The 18856-nt window shown below is 43.8% G+C and overlaps 2 protein-coding genes and 1 long non-coding RNA gene across 4 annotated transcripts; 1 reads left to right on the top strand and 2 right to left on the bottom strand.

The window, feature by feature from the left end:
- Positions 1–408: 408 nt before the first annotated feature.
- On the bottom strand, positions 409–2124 carry LOC142081294 (gallinacin-7-like). The gene is made up of 4 exons (XM_075147997.1): positions 2080–2124; positions 1131–1216; positions 898–1024; positions 409–645 (listed from the first exon to the last, which is right to left on the bottom strand). Exons 2-4 carry the CDS (start codon positions 1186–1188, stop codon positions 630–632), a joined length of 201 nt encoding a protein of 66 aa, XP_075004098.1. The 5' UTR covers positions 1189–1216; positions 2080–2124; the 3' UTR covers positions 409–629.
- A 6188-nt stretch (positions 2125–8312) lies between these two features.
- LOC142080039 (uncharacterized) lies at positions 8313–10165 on the top strand. The gene is made up of 2 exons (XR_012672846.1): positions 8313–8349; positions 9643–10165. It is a non-coding gene; the product is annotated as an uncharacterized LOC142080039 (long non-coding RNA).
- Positions 10166–11016: 851 nt separating this feature from the next.
- LOC142080038 (gallinacin-9) lies at positions 11017–15237 on the bottom strand. Of its 2 annotated transcripts, XM_075144849.1 has the most exons (3): positions 15112–15237; positions 12830–12959; positions 11017–11357 (listed from the first exon to the last, which is right to left on the bottom strand). In XM_075144849.1, exons 1-3 carry the CDS (start codon positions 15167–15169, stop codon positions 11342–11344), a joined length of 204 nt encoding a protein of 67 aa, XP_075000950.1. In that variant the 5' UTR covers positions 15170–15237; the 3' UTR covers positions 11017–11341. The 2 variants fall into 2 exon arrangements, with proteins under 2 accessions (XP_075000950.1, XP_075000952.1); XM_075144851.1 differs by lacking the exon at positions 11017–11357 and having other exon boundaries at positions 12826–12959; positions 15112–15228.
- Between the last annotated feature and the right edge of the window lie 3619 nt (positions 15238–18856).

The following is an 18856-nucleotide window of genomic DNA, read 5'->3' as shown; positions in this document are numbered from 1 at the left end:
ACCCTGCTAGGCCATGATGGCAGGGAAATAGAGACAGAAAGCATGGATTCTGTCTCTGACATCTCAGTCAAAAATACCCTAATACCTTCAAAAAGCAACCTGGAAACTACTAGAATGTGTACCTGCTGGACACAAACACCCATGAAATCATCACAGAGAGAAGCTAGGTTTCACCCCTGACAAAGATACCATGGTCACTGCAAGAGTGTTCCAGGAACATGATCATTGGGAAGCGGGGGTGCAATGACCTCCCTTTTCCCTGGGGGGTGCAGTGGGGTGCAAGTGGAGAAATGTCAAGCTGTAAAGGCCACCAGCCTATCTGTGCGTTACTGCCCATGGTGCGAGCAGTTCTACGAAATATCCCCTCCTTCCGTACAAAAACCACTCAAGGTTCAACCATAGGAATGCCATCGTGACTGATTTTATTAAAGCGGGGGAAACAAATCATTTCCACAGTGCTGCCTGGTTCATATTCATGTTTTTGCAGATGTTTGCTCCACTGCAAAAGAAGATTTTGAGAGCTGTTCATTGCAGCAAGAACTGGTGCCACCAGAAGTGATGGGATCAGGGTGATCCAGAGGCCATTTGGTAGAAGCAGAAAGGATTTTCAAAGAGAATCCAGGGAGTCTTCAGGCATACCACCCCCTGCATGATGAAGAAGAGAGTCTCAGGTTACCCACCAGTAGGCTTTCTGCAGTGACATTCTCTTTATTTCATGGCACCAGAGCAGAGGCTGCCATGGGATGCGAACACCCTCTGAGGACCCTCTATGCCAGCAGGTTTGGCATTGGAGAAGCGAGACAGGATGGTGTCAGGAGCTGTGCCTCTAAGATGTTGCTCTGGAGAAAAGATAAGGAGGATAGTCATTGCCACAGTGATCCCTGCACTTCTACATACCTTTTGCAGCAAGAAAATCCATTAAGACATGTTCCAACCCAGTAATATGGCCGACGACATATCCCTGGGAAGCACCGTCCATTTGGGACTGCACAATGATTGATTGGTCTAGGAAAGTAGGACTGACCTGCACAGTGGAAAGAGAACAGTCATTTACCATGAAAGTGAGCAAAAGTGGATACTCTCTCTCTCTCTCAACTCTAATTCCTCTCTCTGCCTCCCTCACCCCTTACCTGCAGCCCCTTGGAGCATCATGAAGAGGACAACCAGGAGCTGGTAAAGGATCCTCATGGCCACAGCTGGGATGTGAATTCTTTACCTGTAATGAGCAGAGACCGCAAGACCGAAAGACACTGACAGTCAGGTCCCTCCTGACTGGGAGACAAGGAACTGCTTAAAATACATCCTGAGCCACCAAAGCCAAAATCTTATAAAATACAATATACTTGAATGAAGATCAGAGTGAAAACTGCATCCCTGGAGATGTTCAAAATGTCAGTGAACATATCTCTAAGCCCTGCGTTGGGCATGGATTCAGACTCCCTTCTAACCGAAATTATTCTGGGATTCTATGGTGGTTTGGTGGTGGTTTTTTAAAAAATATTGGTCTCATTGCATTGAAAAATAGTATTCCAGACCTGTACAACACCAGGCAGCTTACTCTGGTACCCACACAGAGCCACAAAGTATTCACCTTCAACCGGCTGTAGTTCACAAAGTGTTCAGAGACCAAACCACCATCGTCCTTAGGAAAGTCTAAAAAAGACATCTGTCTCTCTTGAATATCACTTAAGGTGACAACTCACTCAAAATGTTACTGGAATTCAGGCAAGATATGTAGCTCAAAATGCAACTCTGAACTGCTGTGCGGGCTAGATGCCTGTTTCTGTAGGAAGCTAGGCATTTCTTAACCAGCAAGCCCTCTCTCTCTGATGTCTCGAGGGAAGGTTTCTGGGTCTCTGTCTCCACTTCTCTTGGAGGTCAGCAAACACGGTTCCCTCCTGCCAGCCCTGCAACCAACCCGTGGTCCTGCAGGACATGTACAGACCAGACGCACTCACTGGACTAATGAGAAGGAAGGGGTAAATGGAAGCAGAATCCTCACTAGACTTGAGATTAATGAGAGGAAAAGAAGTGTATAAATATGAAGAGGTGCCTGTCCAGAACCAGGCAGAAAGTTACCAGTGGAGGAGGTGGAGGATCACCGCTGCTGTCCGTCTCTCTTCTCCAGCGGGTGCCCCAAACCCAAACATGCCTCTTTATATAAGGTTTGGGGATGCTGTCACGAGCCAATGAAAAAAGCCTTTTCCAGCCAAATTTGTCCTGTATTTTGGTGTCTTCCAATGAGAAAGGAGGGTCTGCTTTGAGACTGCTTCCACCGCAAAGCCTCTCATCTTTATGCAACCCATTTTAGACCATCCAAGATACGTTAGGCCACAGGGTTACGTAAAATACCTGGGAACATGCAATGACTGTTCCTTTTGGTCCTGCAGGCTCCTTATTCTGCCTTTGGTACGCAGCTAAATTGTCTAATTTGCAGCCGTAGCATGGTCGTTGTTTTCCTTCATAACATTTTGTCCTTGACATCTAACCCTCTGGTTGTCTTTTCTCCGTGTCAGTAAAAGAATAAGCATTGCGTACTTTTCAACTTATTAATTACAAAGTTAATAGTTTAGTGCATAATGAAATTATGAGGTATGAAATTATAACATAAAGACAGTCTTTCCTATAAAATTTTATAATAGATCACATTTTCATTTCTACTACGTCCTCTCTGGATTACTCTTGGTTTTTTTCCTGCTGTTTCAGTATCCTTCCTGATATCAACTTTTACTCAATCTTTCTCAGGCTGCCCAGCCTCTGGCAGGAAAACCAGCACACCTGCCAACCTCATATATATTTCTCAAATTCTCTATAGAAGATGAGGATTTTTTTAAGAAGCAATTTCTTTTCTAATCCCTCCAGTTCTGAACAGCAGTCAGAAGTCACACATTCTCCTATAGACATGTACATGTGTGTTTTTATATACATATCATACATGGATCAGTGTATATACAGGTATTCAAACAGTAAGTATTTACTTCAAAGGTTGTCAAGATTTTGCAGTTTCTGAACCATGAGCACGTTTGCTGTTACTCAGCCTAAGTCCTTTCTGGGACACAGAAGTAGCAATTCCTATTGCTAAAGCCCTTCTGCTCTAAGTCTAAACCATAAGAAGAACTCCATCCTCTGTCAGGACATCTTTATTGACAATTTATTCCATATAATCTGGCAAATAGCACCCTGGCCTGTATCAGAAATAGTGTGGCCAGCAGGACTAGGGAGGTGATCGTGCCCCTGTACTGGGCACTGGTGAGGCCGCACCTCGAATCCTGTGTTCAGTTTTGGGCCCCTCACGACAAGAAGGACATGGAGGTGCTGGAGCGTGTCCAGAGGAGGGCAACGAAGCTGGTGAAGGGCCTGGAGCACAAGTCTGATGAGGAGTGGCTGAGGGAACTGGGGTTGTTTAGCCTGGAGAAGAGGAGGCTGAGGGGAGACCTCAACGCGCTCTACAACTACCTGAAGGGAGGTTGTAGTGAGGTGGGGGTTGGTCTCTTCTCCCAAGTAACAGCGATAGGATGAGAGGAAATGGCCTCAAGTTGCGCCAAGGGAGGTTTAGATTGGACATTAGGAGAAATTTCTTTACTGCAAGAGTGGTCAGGCCTTGGAACAGGCTGCCCAGGGAAGTGGTTGAGTCACCATCCCTGGAGGTATTTAAAAGACATGTAGATGAGGCGCTTAGGGACATGGTTTAGTGGGCACGGTGGTGTTGGGTTGACAGTTGGACTTGATGATCTCAGAGGTCTTTTCCAATCTTAATGATTCTATGATTCTATGATTCTATAAATATTACTGCTGCTCTGTAGAGGTAAAGCTGAATATCTGCTCTCTGGTTCCCCGAGCAGCACATTTGCCCTCATATTTCAAGGTCTTTGGAAGCAGCTGGCAAGCCCTCTGTTTGCTTGTGCCTTCTCTGCGCTCGGGGGTCTCTGCAGGTGGGAGATGTGCAGCCCAATTGCCGTGGCCGGAGGGAGCAGGGAGCAGCTCACTCTGCACCGCTGCACAAAACCCTCGGCAGCAGCTGTGATTTCCAGGCAGGTTTTGGGCAAATCAGGTCCGGGCAGGTTTCCATGGGGCTGGCCGAGGCCACTGAATGGACAGCAGGGCTGTTCCCCGGCTGGATTTCATGTCATTGTTTGGAAATTGTGGACGTGCCATGAGGACAAATGTTGGGCAATTGTACCAAAGGTCTGTCATCCCTTCCAGTCATTTGCACAGAGGACATAGGAGGAAGAGCATGGCAGAGAGAAGGTGAAGGATCTTTATGGCTTCAAGTTGGCTGAGGACATCCCATCATCAGAGGTAAGCTGCGGCATGACATAGGGTTTAACCCAGTTGCCTTCACACCAGTATTGAGGGCAATTTGCGGTGCTCTGGACTGTCTGAGATCTCCACCTGGGGCTGGTGGACAAGGGTCAGGAGAGAGGAGACCAAGCCTTGCTTGGGCAGCCGCAGAGACCAGGTGGGACCCAGGGGCATCTCAGGTGGCATCTCAGTGGGAGCAAAAGAATTGAGACCTGGATATTCACAGAGGACAGGAGTCTGTGGCATGCTGAGTGATAAAAAGCCAGTTGGGATTTAGAAGAGTCCTTCCACATGTTCCTATTAATAACAACATATATATATAAATATATGTATGTGTTAGTGTGGATTTGCTAGGAGGACTGTAGAGTAATGGGAGAGTAAGAAATGCCATCATTATAGAAAATGCGTAACTTCAAATAACAATTAATTAAATTAATATCCTGACTATTCCTGAATAAATCACAGATGAGAATATCTGGATTATTCTTTTCTATTCGTATGTTCTTCAGCTAAGGTAAAATATAAAGCAGTTTAGAAAATTCAGCCTTCATTTCTCTTAGAATATTTATATAGAATGAATATATACATACATATCCATAAGCATACAAATATATATATATATGTGTGTGTGTGTGCTTGCATATGTTCTCTGTATAAAAGAAGAACATGATTTTTAGGGCTCCACACAGTATCCTTTGCAGTACTGCAGAAAAATAAGACATTCAGCTGTCAAAATGCTTTCAGTATACAATACTAATTGATATGCAATATTCATTCTTCTATTACACATGTTTAATTGCCAAGAAACAGGTTAGGGAAATATATCACTTTTGTGAGTTTGAGTAACCAAAACAATATTTAGAGTCAATAACAGTATACTGTAATTAAAATAACAGATAATTTAATTACCATATTTAAGAAATTTAAAGTAAGTTTACCATCAAGTATAACAACGGATATAATTAATTAGTTGAAGATCTTATTCCAGTCTTGATTGGTAGTTGTGCTTCGATCCGTTTTGTACCACTTTGGGCAGGTGGCACAGGCACAAAGTGGGAAACAGGAGGAAAGAGTCCTTGTACCCGATTTCAAGGTCCTTTTCAGGAGGTGACTGATTGTCAGACCCCAAAAGCTCCGTTCAGAGTTCTGTGCCTCTAGGAACACATTTATGGATTTAATATTCACAGTGTTTATTTCTGCCTCTTTACATTTCATCATTTGATTGTTTAGGTAATTATTTTTAAAAAGAAAAAAAAAAACACACTCTAACAATAGAAACAAATGCTCCTGCCTACTGTAAAGCACATATTCAGGTTCCATCAATTAAATTATACAGGAATGGGACTTAAAATAGCGGTCTCTTTCTGGGCAGTTAAAGCACCTGTTTGGATTTTTCCTATCATATCACTTGGGCCTAAATAAAGACGATTGCAGGTTCCTGTGACACAGAGACCGATGATTTCTAAAGGAAGCAAGTGTGTCCCACCTCCCCAGGCGCTCGTCGTTGGCTCTCTCCAGCTGCCGAGGCAAAAGAAATCCCATACTCCTTCTCCCTGGACCTGCCTCTGTTACCTGTTAGGTTCAAGATGATTTTCAGAGCAAGGACTGTCTTCTTGTCCATTGCAGGACCCCACAGCAGATTGCAAAACACTGAGGGCTTTGAGGTTGGACTGTCAGAAAACATAATTCACTAACATATCAACACTGGGAATCAGAAGACATCAGTATAATTAAGAAGAAAATCCATAAAACCCTGCTGTCAGAATAATTTAGGTACTCTTGACTGAAGAAGGCTGCTGGAGAGAAGTTTCAGTATTAGCTCTTCATTGCCCTCTTCTGGGAGGCAGGTGACCTGGGCAGATGGATGCTGTTTAGATGGCTGTTTGGACTTTGGATTTTTTTCTAGACTCTTAGTAGTATGACAATCAAAACACAACATCTTTTTCTGGGCTCACTGGGGTGCCTTCGGGGTCCAGGAGATAACAGTGCTGCCATCAGTCTTTCTGCTCCAAGCCTTCTGGGAGCACAGGGGAACAGTTTGACCCAAACACGTTTTGGCCACCTCGCAAGTGGGTGCGTGGAAGTGGGTGCCTCCCTGAAACTTTGATTATTCAAACAATAGTTATTTCCTCTGCAACGAGTAGAATGCAGACGTGGTAAATGCGTGAAAATGAAAATATTCTTGGTGCACGGATAAGCGTGCTCTTCTGCGTGATTGTGCTGCTGCAAAAGGATTGCTCGAACTAGGCTCAACTCCTCTCTGCTCTCAAGACATTGTCTACAGCCCACAAGACCTATCAGGAGCTTTTTTTTTTTTTTTTGAAAGTCTTGTGCAAAAACTGAGCTTGCCTAATGTTGGTGGTTAGGTGCTGTGGTAGATATCTCCAGGCTTCAGAGAGGACCTTTCTGCAGTCAGCACCAGGCACCGTGGCCATGGGACAGCCCTGTAGAATTAGGTCCCCGCTGGAGCCAAACCAGCAGTTTTCAGTGTATGTCCCAGGATGCTTTTTTCACAGCCCATGATGGATCGATATGTTGTACACAATCCGGGGTGGTGTAAGGTGCTTTTCGGAAGAGCCAACTCATGTGCCAGAGAAAGGGGAGGGAGTTCACGAGCGGTCACCATTTCTCTTCAGCTGCTGGGAAGTGACATTTCAGCTGCTGGGAATCGCTGTGAGAAGCCCACGTCCTTGGCCAGCTGGTCTGTGGCAGCTGTGTCATCAACAGGAATATATAAAGACATGTTTTGGGGCAAGACATCACTCTGGGAAGCTTCCCGTTGAAAGGAACCAGGTAGGACAGACTGGCCACCGTGCCGCCTCTCTACCTGCTACCTACTGATGTCTGAAGACCTCCAAGGTGAGCTGAAGGTGTAGCTTCCACACCAGTCTTAATTGATAAGGATAAAAATACATATCTTTTTGATAATATTCTTTACTTCTCTAGAAACAAATTCATCATTCCAAGACGTATAATTTTGCAGTTTAATTAAATCCTCATAAACAACCGAAATGTAAAATGTTTGGTATTTCAGGAATGCATTTGGCTGATTATTATAGTCAGTAATGGTGACTCTGAATGATTATAGTAGTTTGTATTATTTTCAAAAGTTAATTGGAATCTGCAGCAAGAAATAATGGCGGAGAGATGCTTTGAGGCTTTCAGCTGGCACACATTATAGAGGTAGATGGCTTCCTAGACTTTTCTGTGAAGACATTTTCAAGGAATTACTACTGGCTTTTAAGCTACAAAAATTACTATTATTCAAATAATTAAAGTTTCTGAGTGTTTATTATCCAGAGAAATTAGAATGGCTTGAGTAATTATCTACACATATCTGAAGCAAAATATGTGATAATTAAAAAAAATGGACATTCTAATCATTAAGTGACTTGCTACAAACATGAAGCACTGCACCATATGGGCTGCCATGAAGAAAGTTAACTCCATCCCAGCCAGATCCAGTATGGCTGCTCAAATAAAAATGGATAAAACTCTAAAGTATCGATGATTTTGTGCATGTAGCAGCATTGCCTGTAAGTTATAAAAGGGACTTAGGAAAATCTTGCTTATTTTATAAGACTTGGATAAAAGTTAGAGGAAATTAATTACATTTCTTACTTTTGTTTAAGTTCTAACATCCAGGATGTATGGGATTCAAATATAGGAGTCTTTACTGGAGCTGATATAGGCTATCTTTCCAGCTGATGGAAAGAAAATCACAATATTCATCTCATTCTTTCATATTTTATAGGCATAAATACATTTTCTTGATCTTATGCAATGTGCTTTCAAAGATAACTTTCCTCAAAAAGTGGCATTTCACTAGATTTATTCTAGAACATTTACTCTATTGCATAAATGACAATTTTTATCAACAAATTGCAGCTTGTATGTCATAAATAGTGTTTGGATCGGGTAATCACAAATGCTTGACCTCTTTGTTTTTTTCTTAGTGGCTGTTGTATTTGGTGGCACTGAATTTGGACATGAAGGTCTTTTCCCTTTTCTTTGCTGTTCTCCTCTTAATGCTCCAAGGCACTTTAGGTAAGAGTTACATAAAATCAAAGGAAATGCAGAGGGAAGATTGTGAGTATGGAGTACCGAAAATAGAAATAGAAATAAAATGGGGTTTAGTCCCTTTTGCTCAAGGCCAGCTAGAGCTGCCAGCGTGTTGGGCAGGCTTTAGCGGTGAACCGACACCAGCTGGGCCCATTGGATGCACTGAACCCTCCCATTTTGGAAAATAAGGGAATTTAATGGCATGGATGTGGCCAGCCTGAAGGCAGACTAGAATATTGCTGTCATGCTATAACCCTAACCTGTTCTTAGTCTTCTTTGGCAAGGAAAATCAAGACTCTGGGGTTTTTTTGTGCAGGTTTCATGCGTGCACCTAATAATGATGTGCAATGCAAGCAGGCTGGGGGTACCTGTTCCACCGACCACTGTCCTCTACCCAATATGAGATCCTTCGGACGTTGCCAGCAAGGGGTCCCTTGCTGTCGGACTGTGGTGAGTTTCCCTCATGGGAAAGATCATGGTCAAATCTCTTTGACAGAGATCAGTAATTAGCTAGAAATGAACTCTTTTCTCTGCTGTTCCCATTAGCTGGTTCAAACTGCTCATGATGAGTAATACTGGCCTCAAAGGACACGTCTCTCAATGTGCACACTGTCTGGGAGGCCTGGGACGTTTGGGTCAGGTTCATAGGAAACCTGCATGTTCCACATTGCAAAGTCTGCCAGGCCTCACAGTCAGAAAAACAACCTGAAAGTCATGTTGTTCTCCTAGATGTTTTCTCCAGTTCCATAATTCTCCCCTTTTAGACAAAAACAAAACATAAAATCTTATTTTTTCTTGAATTCCTTGCTAGAATCCTAAAGTTCAGCCTGTATCTTTACTCCAACCTGAAACTGCAGAAACAAATATCCACAATGATTCTAATATTTCATTTTCTGTTCCTTTTTGCTGTAAGATGCTGTAGCTAGCCTCATTTTTGGAGGCTCTTATTTGAACTTTGTTCAATATTAATAGCAGAGATGTTAAAAACAAAGCATGAGCAGCAGATGTATATAGAAAAATTCCTCTCCGCACCAGAGATTTTAAGATGAGAATGAAGCTTCAGGTTCAGAGACCTGGCAATTCATTATTAAATAAAATAGAAAGACAATTAATGTTTAAAAATCATCAGCAGCAAGACTATGAATATCCTACTAAGAATTGATGAGTTATCCAGGAATATCAGCTCTTGGTGCTCATTCAATCCCTTCTGTGCTTCTTATTCAAATCTTTTCCTGGTTATAAGTACAAGATCTGAAAGTTTCTTTCTTTTTTTTGCAGTATGATTAGTGACCATTGACATCTCAGACTGGCTAAGCAGAGCTTCTGGCGATTTAGGACATGCATCATCCCATCAGAAAATCTGGAATTTTGAGCTGAAAATATGCATTTAAAACAGACACATGCACACATCAAAACATGAACAACTACTGAAAGAAAGCAAACTCATCCACAAACAAGTTTAATGCCCTGAAGAAGCTTCAAAGCAATTCTTGAACCACCCAGAAAAGACCAATATTTCTCATTTTTCTAAAATGTTTTTCTGTTGAAACTATATTGCGGCCTCCAACATCTATCCCAGAGAGGAGATCACCAACATGCAGAAGTCTGTCCTCACGAGAAGATCCAGAGCAGGTTCTTCCTTTGTCCCTGAGAACAGATACTCATTATTTTCTTTTCCTTTAGTGTTAGCAATAATGTGATTAGCACTAGAAGATGAAGTCTCCAGGAGACACTGAATGCTGAGGTGTTCATATTTCATAGTCTACATATCTCCATGAATTTTAATAAACTTGCTCCAGAAGACCGTGTGTCTGATCCTTATACCTGTGAGGAATTGTCTTGGTGTGTGTTTTTCCTGGAAGATCTGGCTCTCGTCTCATCCGGGGTCAGTGTGACATGTGCTTTGCGATAAACTTCTCCAAGAAGAGGAGAAGAAACCAAACCCACGTACGGACAGGAATATGGCCTGGTCCTATTCATTATTAGGTTGACCAATAACAGTCAAGAATAACTCCTCCAAACCCACTGTGATTAGGCAAACAGAAAGCTGGCACAAAGTGACCATGTTCAGTCCTAAAACCATCCATAGCAGCTGGTGGCATGGAGAGCATGGATACTTTTAGTCATCCCTTATCTCAAATCCTTTTGGCCTTTGCATTAGCACTCTGGGATGTTAGGGATGGGGAAGGGAAGCAGGGGATGAGTCTATACCTTCTAACAGCAGGTGCTGAGACTCCAGGCTGATGGACATGTAACCCACTGCCTCCAGACAGCATAGTTTTACCAGTTTAGGATCCAGAGAAGTAAACCCCATTGACATGATGCTGGTCTAGACTAAACAGGGGCAGCAGGAGCAGAATGATGTGACTGTGGCAACGAGGTTTCAAGACCTAAAGAAGTTGGCCTTCTGCCACCCTGGGGTTTCTCTACATTGCCATTCCCAGAACTTCAGGTTGGGCTAGCAGATGCAACCCTGTAGAAGAGCGGCGGAGTGAGCCTGTCTTCTGAAGCCCAGCCTAGTGCCCTGGACCAGGATGGCAGAGGGAATGGGCTCTAGGGCTTCTTGATTTATTAATAAAAAAGTTGCCACACAAATGGCTGCAACCCAGACACTCTGCAGGACGATTTAACAGGACTCAATGACACATGCACTTAAATTAACTTAATTTAGTTAAATAAACTGCATTTACAGGTTGATTTTTATAGACAATAAGAACAGCAAAAACCATCCTGACATACATGAGCAAATGTCAGCAATGCGGTTTCACAGTGACTTGCTTTTATTAGAATTGAAGCTGCAAATCTTTTTATCGGGGTACAAGAACTCCTCCTCACATTTTCTTGTGCTCCTAAGGGTTTTCACCCCCGTGGGAAGGGCTCCCCAGGCTTGCACCGAGGCTGGGATCCATTGATGTCAAAAAGGGAGATGTCTCAGACGCCCAGAGCTCTTGTCTATGTGGTCAGCGAGGTGTCAGCTTTAGGAACTGGGTGTCCTGTAAAGAAAAACCAGGTGCTTAGCTAGTCCACCTACCTCCACCCAAAAAGTCAATTATTACTGTAGTCATAAGGTAAGACGTAGGGTTAAAGACTACACCAGAGATCCTTGTGATCTGGACTGCTGACCTGTGTTTCTGGCCATAAGAAAATCCAGATAAAATGGAGGATGTGGATGTTACCCCTCAGCACACACTACAGTTATTAGGCTGCAGCTGCTGAGGACCCAGAATGCCTGCCAGGATATAGTTTAAGAATAAAACTAGTTTAGGAATAAAGAGGCTGATCCTCTCACTTTCCTTCATGCCCTCCATGACTTTTTCGTATGAAAAAGGTGACAAAGCTTCTCCCTTTTTTTACATCCTTCAGCATAATGTTTCATAGAAATCCAATTAGGTTAAGTATAAATGCAAATAAGAAGAGAAGAGAAGAGAAGAGAAGAGAAGAGAAGAGAAGAGAAGAGAAGAGAAGAGAAGAGAAGAGAAGAGAAGAGAAGAGAAGAGAAGAGAAGAGAAGAGAAGAGAAGAGAAGAGAAGAGAAGAGAAGAGAAGAGAAGAGAAGAGAAGAGAAGAAAAAAAAAAGAAAAGAAAAGAAAAGAAAAGAAAAGAAAAGAAGAAAAGAAAAGAAAAGAAAAGAAAAGAAAAGAAAAGAAGAAAAGAAAAGAAAAGAAAAGAAAAGAAAAGAAAAGAAAAGAAAAGAAAAGAAAAGAAAAGAAAAGAAAAGAAAAGAAAAGAAAAGAAAAGAAAAGAAAAGAAAAGAAAAGAAAAGAAAAGAAAAGAAAAGAAAAGAAAAGATAAGATGTATGGGATCCAAAAAGATAAGATGTATGGGATCTGTCCAAAAGATAGATCTGTTACAGCTCCTTTGGTATGAAACGTCACCAACTACAGAGCTGGACTGTAGCGTATTACAGCATCACTCCACATGGGGTATCTCCTATAGATGCAGATGCTTTCTCAGTGGTGCTGATGAAAAAATGCTTTATTCCTAGAGGGTGGAAAATGTCCTGTGGCACTTTGGTCTAATATCTGGCATTTTGCACAAGATAAAGTAACCCAGATGGAGAACTGCATCCCTGGTATGAGTCCTGGCTTGCTTAATGGTTATTCTGTGCTGATAAGCTTTTTTTTCGGTAGTGCAAGTCTCCACGCTGCTCCAGTCAGTGGGTGGTGAGCAATTGCATTGTGCATCACTCGTTTTGTATATTCTATCATCATCATCATCATCATCATCATCATCATCATCATCATCATCATCATCTCTTCCTTTTCTGTTCTATTAAACTGTCTTTATCTCAACCCACTCTTACCCTTCCGATTCTCTCCCTGTCCCACTGTGGGGGGGTGGGGGAGTGAGCGAGCGGCTGCGTGGTGTTTGGCTGCCTGCTGGGTTAAACCACGACAAGGGGAAAAGCCCAGTAAGTCTATTTGTTCTCAGTGCAGTGGCATTTCTCTGGAGGACTTAATCTTACCATTTGCAGCATTTCAGCTTCCCACCGCGGCAGGTCCCAATGTCAACCATAGGAGCAGAGCATGCAACAAATGAGCAGTAGCCCCGGTTTTGCCGGCATTCTAAGGTGTCAGCAGCTTCTTGGCTGTAAGCTGCAAAAAAAACCCAAGGGAAAATTCACATTCATTTGTCAAGGCAAAGGATTAGAGAGTTGTGGCATTGGACTAAATGGTGTGGTATGTGGCTTCCTGCCAGAGTGCCTGGTTTGTGATTGGGGTAACCTGATCACACCGTCTTAAGGTCTTTACATCCATATGATATGCAAACTAACCAGAAGAGCAGGCTGTAATGCTAGCATGGAGAGACAGTCTGCCTGATTAATAGTGACCCAAAGATAACTGTCTGCTTCCTTAGCATCTCTCCTGGAGACGTGTGCTTGTCATTCCAGTTACACACAGAAATACTATGTCATGTAAAAAAGCCATAGAAACACAGAAAAATGTATTTTTAAAATTAATCTCACATTACTCTCCAGAAAAAAGTGATGATAGTCAAATATAAATATCTTAACTAAACTTCTTCAAGCTTTCAGTTCAAGTTTCAGCAAATGTGAGGCATATTTATGGCTCATAACCTTTATATCCTACTTTGAATAGCTTCCTCGCAGGAAGCATTGAGCATTGTGAGCATGAATAGCATGCTCACAGGAAACCTGTGCACCGCGTTACCGTGTCAAATATGGTGAGGCTAACACAGATGGCATAAAACTTCACAAAAGAGAAATCTTAATCACAGCCAAATCAATGGGACTAACACTTGCCCAACTAAAATATTTTATCCACTGCTGTATACACTACAAAAAGTCAGCGATTGCTGTCACTAGTACTGGTTTAGCTAGGTGCTATGCTGGTTTTAGCATGCCGGTATATTCAGAACTGAAGGGCCAAATGCTCAGGTGGTGGCAAAGACTGCGGCTCCATCATCATCAGAGGAACTTCCCAGGTTTAGCCCAGCTGAAAAGCCAGCCCCAAGTCTGGGTCCAGAGTATTTCCAGGCTAAACATTACTCGTTCCCACTGGGATATTCAGCCTGAGATTCAAATTTTTGTCTGATTTAAATGGATCTCTTATATCACCTGGAGCCTTGTATACTTGTGTACTTAAAAGGCAGAAGAGACCCTTATCAGCTGCACCAACTTCTTGCTAAGCACAAACCTGATCATTTCACCCAGTGCTTTCTGTGCCTAGCTCAGTCCACACCTGTCATCAAATTGGATCCTTAATTTGAAAGGCATGCAAGCTTTATTCAAAATTAGATCTACCACATTTCAACCAATTTATTCTAGTGGTTCTCAACTCTTTTCTCTTAATCACATGTTATTCAAGGATTTTATGTTGCTGATTTCATTCAGCTGATTTTAAAGACATCATTAGACCTTGGTTTCCCTTCTCTCCTAAATTAAAAAGCCCTACAGTGTTATGGGTCTTTTCTATGTATAAGTCTTTATGAAGAGATATAAAATAACTTATCGCCCTTTCCCAAAGACTCTACCAGAGTTGTACCATCCTTACAGCCATCTCAGAGGTCACAGTTTGCTTTGAAATTGAGAATATTTTTTGTAATGCATGAAATAGGAAAAGTCCAAGAAAGCAAACCAGAAGCATGCAGTACAGGCTTTGCTTAGCGCTCCTACAGGTGCCTGCTTTTGGCCTAGGTAGTTCTACATTTCTTCATTGAGTGGACAGTCATCTGCTCATCTAGGAACGTAAGTACAAATTTGAGTCTACTGCAAACCAAAGCAGGGATGGAGATAGCTTAAACTTCTCCAAAGTCCCCCAGAGAGCCTGGAATGATGCATATGCTCCAATGCACATGGACAGTATAGAGTTCAGGCAAAGCCCCACAGTCATAACTACTTTTTTCCAAAAATATAGGAGGTTTACTAATCTAGAATACACAGTCAGGAGATAGGGGTGCAAATGTGAGAAGAGAAAGCTCTCACATTGCAAGATGGTGTCTTAAGTATCAGCCTAAGAATTGCCTGAATGCACAGGAGCATCTTTTTTCCATCATGTCATCATGCGACTGGAACGCAAGATGCATAGGGCTGGAAAGAGACCATCAGTAAGTCTATCAAGGACCTTGACTCAATAGCTTAAAGATCAGGACTATGACTGGGAAGGGGACTTCTAATGTGAAAGTCACGGAGTCTGAGAGCACAGAGGTAATCTGAACCTCAGCACTAGGCTATAATGGACTTCTCTGCACCCTTTTAGCCTCCATCTTATCTATTTTCTGTCTTACCTGGAGCAGCCTGGAAGAGGAAGAAGAGAACAGCAACGAGGAAGAAGAGGATTCTCATGACTGCCAGTTGGTAGTGGGATGCTCTTTGCAGGTCTGAAGATACTTGAAGATGGACAGAAGCTGATGTCCGAGGCAGAAGACGGCCAGTCCCTGTACTTATAAAGGCTCTGGGATGGAGCAGGGCGGACAACCAGGGGGGCGGAGGAGTGGTTGTCTGAAGAACAGCAAGTTCATTGCCCTATTACTATAGAGACTGGTGATGTATGAAGATGTTGCAACCTAACACATCTGAAGATGCCTGACCTGAGCAATGACCAAATCATACTAGCTGACCTGAGCAGCCAAATCGCTGTGCTCGCATGCCCTGTGCCAGCTGGTGGGTTGCACCCGGGGAGGACACGGGATTGGAGGAGGAAGGAGGTGGGTTCCTATGATCTGCAATACTGTAAACCACGCAGATCTGCTGATGCCCCATGGCTCTTGGCCATGGTCTTGTGACAGGCTGTCCTCCCCCCAGCCACCAGGCACAGTGAGCACAGCAAAGGCTGGGCAGCTGGCCTGCAAGGCTGTGTGAAACAAGGAGGCAACAGACCCTCCTCCTTGGGTGCAGGAATGGATCAGAGCTTCAGTCCTTGCTGGGATCAGAGCTGTAGGGCTGCAGCTGAAGAAGGCAGGGTAGGTCTGAACGGGTTGTGGACCTTCCCCCTCCCAGCTACGAAATCTGCAGACATGGGAGTAGCTCCTTCTCCCAAATGTTCTTCTAACATGGTTCAGAGCTCAATTACTCTCTGCATCTTATATTTGGGAATTTAGCCATGGATTTGTACCAAAACTTGAAGAAGAAGTCAGTAGACAGAAAGGACTGGGCACGACTGTGTGTTGTGCCACACTATCATAGGAGACTGCATCCCAAATCCCTTTCAGCAATCAGCTAAGCTCTGTCCTGACAGCAGTGACACCGTGTGCCTCACTGCTGCTGCAGGCACTGAATTCCCTTACCCCACTCTGGCGGTTTGAACTTTCTTCCAATGTCCAGCCTTTGTGGAGAGTCTAAACCTACTCATTCTCTGCCCAAAATGACCTCAGTTTAATAACATTTTCCCTTGCTGCTAGTCATCTCCCTGATGTGGTTATGAAGAGAATCACATCTCTCTTTCTGATTTCTTAGATTCAACATGCCAAAGCTACTTCGGTGTGATGTCTCGGCATCTCTTATCACCTTGTAATCTTTTCCTGTATCTGAAAAAAATGTGAAGGACCAGCCATATATATGTGAAGGACCTTCATGCATGTGAAGTACCAGCCATATATAAGATGGACTAGAGGCAGTGTCACCAGAGCTTTGATACTCTTAATACTTGTGCTTGTCTCCAAGAAATGCCACTCCTGAGACATATGAGAACTGCAAGTGCGGGATTTTTTGCAGACAAACCGTATAAGCCAAGAATCATTAACAAAATCAAGTCATGAGGGTGCTTTTTTTTTACTGCTTCAGTTGGAGCAGCAAACTGAAGTGATGGAGAATAACAGCAGGAGGTGAGCTATGTCTGGGCGCAGAGGGCAGATAGGTCTGCGTCTGGTAAACCGGCTGCAACAAATTGGGTGTAGGGCATGAAGTGTGTGCTTCAGTTTGTGAAAAAAACACATTAGCTCACTCTGTCAGGACTAGGATTTTAGAAACAAGCAAAAATCTTCTTTACAGTGAAGGACAGATGAGGAGGTTGAGAAGGGGCAAGAGGAGGCAGGTGGCAAAGCAGAAAAATTCCCCTCCTTGCTTCATGAATCAGCAGTTCTCCCTAATCGGGTTGGGACAACCCTAATCAGCAAGTTGGGAAACTATGCAATGCTGGCAGGACAGATAGAACTGGCAGCATTGCCATGGCCCCCTGAGGTCCAAAGGAAGGAAGGGAAGCCTCATATCTGTTTGTCTGATGTGATGGGCACAACATCCAGGAGATGCTTGGGGCTATCAAGCCCACATCTCCTTCCCTTTGCACCTTCCAGACTGCCAGTGTTGAGTTGACCCAATATGTGATGAAGTTCTTGGGGAACGTGGTGAGAAAACGGAGCTTCAGACCTCTGCTGGGGATCTGTGAGAACTGGGGTGGGCGGTGGTGGTCTAGGGAAAGGCCATGTATTTTTGTACACTTTCTCCAAAGCACTGGCTGAGGCAGAGACACAGGTTCTTAAACAGGCTGATGTCTTCACCAACCCCGTCCATGGAGATGAGGGATACGTGAGGTGAAATCATTTGCACCCCGTTGTGTTCCGTACTGTGTTGCCTCCTTCTTTTGCTTCAGGCAGGGGATGAGGAAGGAATCCTCTGTCATCTCTTCTCTGTTTTCCTCCTGAACATGGGAAAAGAAGTTTTGAGGAGTCAGCCTTTTATGTTAAAACACCATGTGTGTGTGTGGGGGGTGCTGGATTGTTTTTTTTAAGCAAGTCATAGGGAACATTGACCAGCTCTCTGATTTCTGACCTGTGAGCTAGGATGTAGATGCAACCCCACAACCGAAAACACTCTGTGCACCTGCTCAAGGTTTCAGACAGGCACCCCATCCACATGCACCCTCATCTTCATTTCTGAAAACAGAGCATGGCCAGAAAGAAGGTAAGAAAGGGGCAGTCCATGGTCATAAAACATGGCCAGCATTAGGCAAGCCGTTAAGGGTGAAGCTGTTTGCTAAAATAACAGGATTTAATGGAGATGGAAAATGCGCTTCTCTACTCCTTGCATAATTCTCCTCCTGCCTGTCCCAGGTGGCACGAGGGGCAGGGGTGTTTATTTTGGGGAGTGAGGCTGCTGAGCAAACCTTGCCGGGGTCTGCTCACAGTGTCACACGTTGTTCAGTGCTCTTTGGAACCAAACAATGTCAGGGAGAGGGAAGGAAAGAGGGAGCAGCTCCATCCCCCTCACTTCCCTCCCCCAGCTCCAGCTGGAGAGCAGCAGCAATGCTTGTCCTGGGTCTAGGATCCCTCCATGGAAAAGTAAATATACCTGGGGTGATAACAGCCCCCATGAAGACTGGTTGGCACTGGGGAACGGGAGCCTGGACAAGGTGCCCCACTTCTTCCTTCTCCTTGAGCACCAGGAGAAGATGCTGGCAAACAATTGCCAGCACGCAGGGAAAGCAGGAGGGTTGTTACTGGTGGGAAGCTGTTGATCTTGAGGTGTCTGTTAGAGTTAATGTTTGACCTGATAGCAAGGGAGTGGGTGAGGGATTTTGTATGGGACCTGTCCTTGTGAAGAAAAGGCAGTTCGTCACCTAGAAAGAGTAAATTCATCTCTTTGGCTCACTGTTCCTTCAGGGGGCTTGTTGGTTTGTTGTTTGCCTTTTCAGCTTGGGAAATTGCCACTTGTGGTCTGTTTTCTGGGCTGCAGGGCAAGGAGTGCAAATGTCTTTGGACCTGAAGGAGAGTCCCTGCTTTTAATTACAACTGATGGGCAACTAATCTTCCAGAACAGAAGGGGAGAATTAATTTAGTGAAAATCTCCTATGGTCTAGGAGTAAATGAACAGGTGGCAGCAAGCAGTGATGTTGAGTTCCCCTGTCCCAAAGTTAAGTGCAAGGAAAAAACGACGGTGAGGGGTGCAGATGTTTACAGACACAGTGGGCAGAAGGTACACGGTGTTCATTCCCCTTGATGGAGCACTTGATAGAAGCTGCTTGTTCTTGAAATTAAGTTTCAGTGGGGGAACTCCAGTCCTGGTGACTGAAGTGCCTGTCCAAGATCAGCCATCGGA

The sequence above is a fragment of the Calonectris borealis genome, chromosome 3 (genome assembly GCF_964195595.1).
Source record: "Calonectris borealis chromosome 3, bCalBor7.hap1.2, whole genome shotgun sequence".
Taxonomy (NCBI): domain Eukaryota; kingdom Metazoa; phylum Chordata; class Aves; order Procellariiformes; family Procellariidae; genus Calonectris; species Calonectris borealis.
The sequence above is the reverse complement of the archived record's forward strand: the minus strand, read 5'-3'. Positions and strand labels throughout refer to the sequence as shown.

Coding starts and splice junctions, on each gene's coding strand:
- LOC142081294 (XM_075147997.1), bottom strand. CDS start 1,188: ATGAGGATCCTTTACCAGCTCCTGGTTGTCCTCTTCATGATGCTCCAA. Junction 1,025..1,130: donor GATGCTCCAAGGGGCTGCAG/GTAAGGGGTGAG, acceptor TCCACTGTGCAG/GTCAGTCCTACTTTCCTAGA.
- LOC142080038 (XM_075144849.1), bottom strand. CDS start 15,169: ATGAGAATCCTCTTCTTCCTCGTTGCTGTTCTCTTCTTCCTCTTCCAG. Junction 12,960..15,111: donor CCTCTTCCAGGCTGCTCCAG/GTAAGACAGAAA, acceptor TTTTTTTTGCAG/CTTACAGCCAAGAAGCTGCT.